The 6,829-nt window shown below is 60.2% G+C and overlaps 1 protein-coding gene across 1 annotated transcript in view; it reads left to right on the forward strand.

The window, feature by feature from the left end:
* The window catches only part of AHNAK2 (AHNAK nucleoprotein 2), a 29,710-nt gene extending 23,185 nt beyond the window's left edge, over window positions 1-6,525 (forward strand). The window contains 1 exon segment of the mRNA XM_019639205.1: window positions 1-6,525. This exon segment is cut by the window's left edge and continues 153 nt beyond it. Within this exon segment, the coding sequence (XP_019494750.1) occupies window positions 1-5,820 (5,820 nt within the window). The 3' untranslated portion in view covers window positions 5,821-6,525.
* Window positions 6,526-6,829: the final 304 nt, after the last annotated feature.

The raw sequence follows: 6,829 nt of genomic DNA on the forward strand, positions 1-6,829 counted from the left end.
GTGCCCGAGGGAGAGCTCCAGGAACCGGCCGCCAGAGCCGGACTCAAAGGGCACCTGCCCAAGGTGCACATGCCCAGCATCAAGATGCCCAAAGTAGACCTCAAGGGCCCGCAGGTGGACATCATGGGGCCCAAACTGGACCTGAAGGGTGCCAAAGACCAGGCGGCCGCCCCCGACATGGCAGTGTCGCTGCCCAGCGTGGAGGTGGACATCCAGGCGCCGGGCGCCAAGGTGGAAGGCGACATCGCCCTGGGAGACAAGGAGGCAGCCACCAGAGACAGCAAGTTCAAGATGCCCAAGTTCAAGATGCCCTCCTTTGGCGTGTCGGTGCCAAGCAAGGATTTGGGAACATCCGTGGACGTGCCTGTGACCAAGGTCACAGGGGAGGCCACCCTGCCAAGCCTGGGAGTCGAGATCCGAGCCCCAAAGGGCAGCGTGCAAGTCCCATCTGCTGAAATCGAGCTCCCAAGGGAAGAGGTGGAGGTGGGCCTCCCCGAGGGTGATGTGAGGCTGGGTGAGCTGAAGGGCAAGGTAGAAGGGGCCAGATTCAAGGGCCACCTGCCCAAGGTTCAGATGCCTGGCATCAAGATGCCCAAGGTAGACTTCAAGGGCCCCCAGGTGGACATCAAGGGCCCCCACGGTGACATCACCGGACCCAAGCTGGACCTGAAGGGCGCCAAAGGCGAAGTGGCCACCCCCGACGTGGCGGTGTCACTACCCAGTGTGGAGGTGGACATCCAGGCGCCAGGCGTCAAGCTGGAGGACGACATTGCCCTGGGAGACAAGGAGGCGGGCGCCAGAGACAGCAAGTTTAAGATGCCCAAGTTCAAAATGCCCTCCTTCGGCATGTCGGTGCCAAGCAAGTCTACCGATGCCTCGGTGGACGTGTCCAGGCCACAGGTGCAGGCGGAGGTGCGCCTGCCTTCCTTCCAGGTCGACGTCAAGACCAGTGACCTGAGCATTGACCTGCCATCTGCTGACGTGGACGTGAAGACCGGCGAGCTTGGCGTGAAGCTCCCGGAGGGCCATGTGCCCGAGGGAGAGCTCCAGGAACCGGCCGCCAGAGCCGGACTCAAAGGGCACCTGCCCAAGGTGCACATGCCCAGCATCAAGATGCCCAAAGTGGACCTCAAGGGCCCGCAGGTGGACATCACAGGGCCCAAAGTGGACCTGAAGGGTGCTAAAGACCAGGCGGCTGCCCCCAAAATGGCGGTGTCACTGCCCAGCGGGAAGGTGGACATTCAGGCGCCGGGCGCCAAGGTGGAAGGCGACATCGCCCTGGGAGACAAGGAGGCGGCCGCCAGAGACAGCAAGTTCAAGATGCCCAAGTTCAAGATGCCCTCCTTCGGAGTGTCGGCGCCAAGCAAGGATTTGGGAACATCCGTGGACGTGCCTGTGACCATGGTCACTGGGGAGGCCACCCTGCCCAGCCTGGGAGGCGAGATCCGAGCCCCAGAGGGCAGCGTGCAAGTCCCATCTGCTGAAATAGAGCTCCCCAGGGAAGAGGTGGAGGTAGGCCTCCCCGAGGGCGATGTGAGGCTGGTCGAGCTAAAGGGCAAGGCAGAAGGGGCCAGGTTCAAGGGCCACCTGCCCAAGGTGCAGATGCCCAGCATCAAGATGCCCAAAGTGGACTTCAAGGGCCCCCAGGTGGACATCAAGGGCGCCCACGTGGACATCACGGGACCCAAGCTGGACCTGAAGGGTGCCAAAGGTGAGGTGGCCTCCCCCGACATGACAGTGTCGCTGCCCAGCGTGGAGGTGGACATCCAGGCACCGGGCTCCAAACTGGAGGGCGACATCGCCCTGGGAGACAAGGAGGCGGCTGCCAGAGACAGCAAGTTCAAGATGCCCAAGTTCAAGATGCCCTCCTTTGGCGTGTCGGTGCCAAGCAAGGATTTGGGAACATCTGTGGACATGCCTGTGCCCAAGGCCACAGGGGAGGCCAAACTGCCCAGATTGGCAAGCGAGATTGGAGCCCCAGAGGGCAGCGTGCAACTGCCATCTGCTGAAATCGATCTCCCCGGGGGAGAGGTGGAGGTGGGCCTCCCCGAGGGCGATGTGAGGCTGGTCGAGCAGAAGGGCAAGGCAGAAGGGGCCAGGTTCAAGGGCCACCTGCCCAAGGTTCAGATGCCTGGCATCAAGATGCCCAAGGTGGACATCAAGGGCCCCCACGTGGACATCACGGGACCCAAGCTGGACCTGAAGGGTGCCAAAGGCGAAGTGGCCGCCCCTGACGTGGCAGTGTCGCTGCCCAGCATGGAGGTGGACATCCAGGCGCCGGGCGCCAAGCTGGAGGGCGACATCGTCCTGGGAGACAAGGGTGTGCCTCCTAGAAATATCAAGTTCAGGATGCCTAAAGTCAGCATGCCCTTTTCACGTTCTACTTCCAGTAGATCTGTTGTTTCAAAGCAAGTTCAAAGTGTTGACAGTGCTCTAGATGTGCCTGATTCCTTGGAGCCTTTGGACCCCAATGTTGGGGTAAGTGATATGTCTGATTCTACAGTGGATTTTGATGGAGGCCTATCAATTGAAAGAGGTGGTGAAAAGAGCAAAATCAAGAAATTCCATTTCAAAATGCCCAAGGTCTTTTCCCCTCCTGGGAAATCCTCTAAGAGCCTTGTAGGCCTTCATGCAGACTCGGAGTGTACTCTTCCTACCAGTGGTTCGGCCACCCCCTTGGAGATAGGTGGTGGGGTGCCTCTTGGGGAGCATGCGCCTTCCAGGGAGCTGTCCATGGAGGCGTCCCGGGTGGGCTGGCCACGTGTCACTTCAGGCACGCTTGATCTGAGCCGCCCCCATGTGGAATCCTGCACCCTGCCTTCTTGTGAGAGTGTCACACTGACAAAATACCAAGTTACTCTCCCCACAGCCACCATCTCTCCAGAGCTGCCTCCGGTCACCCTCTCTGAGTCCCAGGGAGACGCTCACATTTCCAGCAATGAATGTACTGCAGACCTCCCATCCTGGGACAGGCTTACATTGTCCCAAACTGACAGCCACCCCGGCCTAGTGGGCCCCTTGGTTTCCACATCTTATGGTCGGGTGACTTTTCCTAAATTTCATGGACCAAAGTTTGTGTTTTCAGTCCCAGAAGCGGGAGATCTGGAGGGCGCGCCCCGTGCTGTGGGGGTTGCCCTGTGTCCTCCCAGCCCGGTGTGGGGAGTGGACTCCTCAGCCAAGGAAGCCACGGTGTTCCCGGAGCCAGGCGCCCCGCTGCCATCTGCCGGTGTGTCTATGTTGGAGGGGACGGAGGACCCCGCAGGCACTGCCCAGATGGCAGCAACGGCTGCAGGCGGGAGCCCAGCTGCAGACGCTGACTGTGAAGGGAAAGGCAGTCCCTTGAAAATGCCACGGCTCAAGCTCCCGTCCTTCCGGCGGTCCCCGAAGAAGGTGACGGATCCCACAGGGCACCCGGGACACAGCCTGGCTGTTGATGTGGGTCCAAAGGGCTCCTTGCCTGGACTTCCTGTTCCCCAGGTGGAAGCATACTTAGACACAGAGAGAGGAAGTGTCAAGACACCTGGCTTTGCCATGCCTAAACTGGCAGCTCCCAAAATGAGGGCTCCTACAGGAGGGGCTGGCCTGCCACAGGGAGACCCGGATCCCACCCTGTCTAGTTCCCCAGCAGAGGATGCCTCTCAGGCCACACTGAGGGCCAGCGGTGAGGGTGCTGCTGAAGGCACAGGCGCAATGGTGGGCCCCAGAGAAGGAGTCAGCGTGGACCTCCACCTGCCACAGGTCCACCTCCGCAGCATGGATTTTTTCCAACCCGACCTTAGACCCACCGAGGTCCAGGTGGAGGTGAGCCAGTCTGCAGGTGAACTTCCTCTTCCCAAACACAGCATATCCCTGGGAGATGGCAGCAAAGAGCACGGGCTCAGGGATGGCTCAGCAAGCCATCCTTGGGGGGAGGTGATGGGCCCCTCAACAGAAGACCCCCTCCAGGCATCCAGTGGAACAGCAGATGCTGCAGCCCCCACAGTAGGAAGTGCAGAGGGGGACGCCACAGCGGGAGACGTGAAGGTGGGCTCTCAGGAGAGCTGGTTTCGAATGCCCTCGCTCCGTCTGCCCAGCTTATGGCGCTCCTCCAGGGAGAGAGGTGTGGCTCAGGTGCCCGTGCCTGCTGCCAGTGCACCAAAGCGAGCAGATGCACCAGCTACAGTCAGGAGTCAGGGGGTCCGTGTCCCTGGGTCAGAGACGGAGACCATTGTGTCCCCACAGCCCCCAGAGGCAGAGGCAGAGGCAGAGGCAGAGGCAGAGGCAGAGGCAGATGTCCTAAGGCGAACTCTAGACAGCAAAGGCTTGAATCTGCACTGCCCTCCTGCTGGGATGTCCTCTGGTGATCTTCCCACTTCCGAGGTCCAGCTCCATCCAGGCCAAGGCTCCCTGCCCCTTCAGATGCCCAGCAGGAGACTTTCAGAAACCAAAGCTCCTCCAGGGGAAACGGGCAAGACTCCCCCCAGGGGGTCAGAGAGAACAGAGCACCAGTCGTCCCCCACCGAAGGCCCCCTGAGACTGAAGGCTTCCAGGATTGACGTGCCATCCCAGATCCCCACCGTTGACATGGGTCAGCTCTGGGAGGATTCTGTGCTAACTGTCAAATTCCCCACGTTAAAGGTGCCCAGGTTTACCTTCCCAGCCCCCGGCTCCACGGCCGATGTCTTTATCCCCACTGTGAGAGAAGTGTGGTGCCCAGACAGCAGCCTCGACCTGGCCCTGCGTAAGGAAAGCTCCGGAGACTGGGGGGCGAGCATCCTGAAGACAGGTGCTGGGGTCCCCAGGGAGCAGCCGGTGGTCCTTGACCTCTCCTCGGAAGCTTCCCCCATTTCTAAGGTCAGAGTGCACATCCAAGGTGCTCGGGTTGAGAGCCAAGAGGTCACCACACACAGCAGAGTGACAGCAGAGTTTGCTGACCTCTCAGGACCCGAGGCTTTCTCCACTCAAATTGTGCGTGAATCAGAGATTCCGGCCTCCAAGACCCAGATGCCTTCCTACGGGTTTTCCTTGCTCAAGGGGAAGGTCCCGGAGCGCCCCTCACGGGCTCAAGTGCATGTGGTCACTCAGGACTCGGGGTTGCCTGAAGGCTTGCAAGAGGCTCCCCAACAAGTCACCCCAGGAGCTGATCCCAGTTCTGGAGACCTCCAGCCCGACACTGGAGAACCGTTTGAAATGATCTCTTCCAGCCTCAACGTGCTGGGACCGCAAACATTTACGTATGAAGTTCGCTCTGGCTACCAGTTTGCAGACAGCTGTTCCGACGAGGAGCCTGTGGAAATTCTCGAATTCCTGCCTGAAGATGACCGAGAGGTAGCTACACCCTTGGAGGATGAAGACAAGGAGGCAACAGAGAAACCAGAAAGCAAAAGGTCTGGGCTATTCCGGTTTTGGCTTCCAAACATTGGGTTTTCTTCCTCTACCGAGGAGACAAGCGCTGGTGCCACAGAAGATGTGCCAAGACCTGCTCCTGTGCAAACACAGCCTGAGGCTCGCCCTGGGGTGGAGCTGCCGAAGAAACAGGAGAAGGCAGGCTGGTTTCGATTCCCCAAGTTAGGGTTCTCCTCGTCTCCTACCAAGAAAAGCCAAAGCACTGAGGACAAGGTGGGTCTGGCAGAGCCACAGCTCCAGGAAGAAGCAGTCACCTTTTTTGATGCCCAAGAAAGCTTCTCCCCTGAGGAGGAGGACGGGGAGCCAGCAGAGGCTGCGGCCACCGGGCCAGGCCCCAGAGCCATGGTGACATCTGCAGCCAGGACGGAGTTGGTCCCGCTGGAGCAGGGCAGAAAAGCCAGTGACGAGCCTACACCCAGACCCACAACCAAGTGAGGGCCGCAGGTGTGACTTGTCAGGGGCGGAAAGAAGGAAGTTGGGAGGCCAAGCGCGTGGCCCCCTCGACTCAGAACGGAGAACCGAGCAGAAACCCTGCTGCCATGGCAAATGCTCCTAACATGGGACCAAAACATTGCCCAGCTCCCCAAATTTTGAAAGCAAAGCATTGTCCTGACTTTCCACAAGATGCCAGGACCCCATGAGGTCGTGTGTCCCTGAAGACACTGCTGGACAAGGCCTATTAACCCCATTTCTGAGGACTCACCCACGACACCCCGGAGAACACGGCTGTCTCTGTGAGGAAGGGGCAATGACCGCCGCGTGTGTGGACTCAGGTTTGGTGTCACCCTGTCCGGCCCCTGCTGCTGCTTCCTGGCCAGCGTAGGCCCTGCTTCCGGCTTCAGCAGAGTCCGGCATACCCTCTGGAAACCCCACTGCCTGCGCACTCTTACCCAGCCCACTCCTCTGCTGACTGTCCCACCAGCAAGCTTTGGGGGGCTTCGTGTGACATGCCCAGATGCTGTAAGCAGGGTGCTGACTGTGCTCGGCAGAGGCTGTGAGGATATCCACGCGCTGCCAGGAGGTTCCGGACGGGTCCCCCTTCCTGCTGGCGATGTGGCCCTGCATGGCCGCCAAGCCCCTCACGCACATGCTGCACAGACTCCCCACTCAGTTGTTCCCTGGATGGGCAATAAAGTAAGTGACACACCTGCGGTAGTGGCTGTGAGAGCTTTTGTCCGGGGACACGCACACTCCCGGTCCTAATCTCTACTAAGTCACTCTGGAAAACAGTCAAGGTGAATCTCAGCGTGGCTTTCACTTAGCCGTTTGTCCTCTTGTGAGCCAGCAGTTGGCAGAGACCAGGAGGAGGAAGGCAAGGGCCCAGGCAGTCAGTGTGGCAGGGGACATGGACAGGCACGCCCCCGCCAGCGGGAAGGCAGAGCAGGGGCGGCACAGAAAGAGGGCCCCGGCCCTCAGGGTCAGCGGGTCCTTGGCCATGACAGGG

Source organism: Hipposideros armiger, unplaced genomic scaffold (assembly GCF_001890085.2).
Source record: "Hipposideros armiger isolate ML-2016 unplaced genomic scaffold, ASM189008v1 scaffold_43, whole genome shotgun sequence".
NCBI classification, from domain to species: Eukaryota; Metazoa; Chordata; class Mammalia; order Chiroptera; family Hipposideridae; genus Hipposideros; species Hipposideros armiger.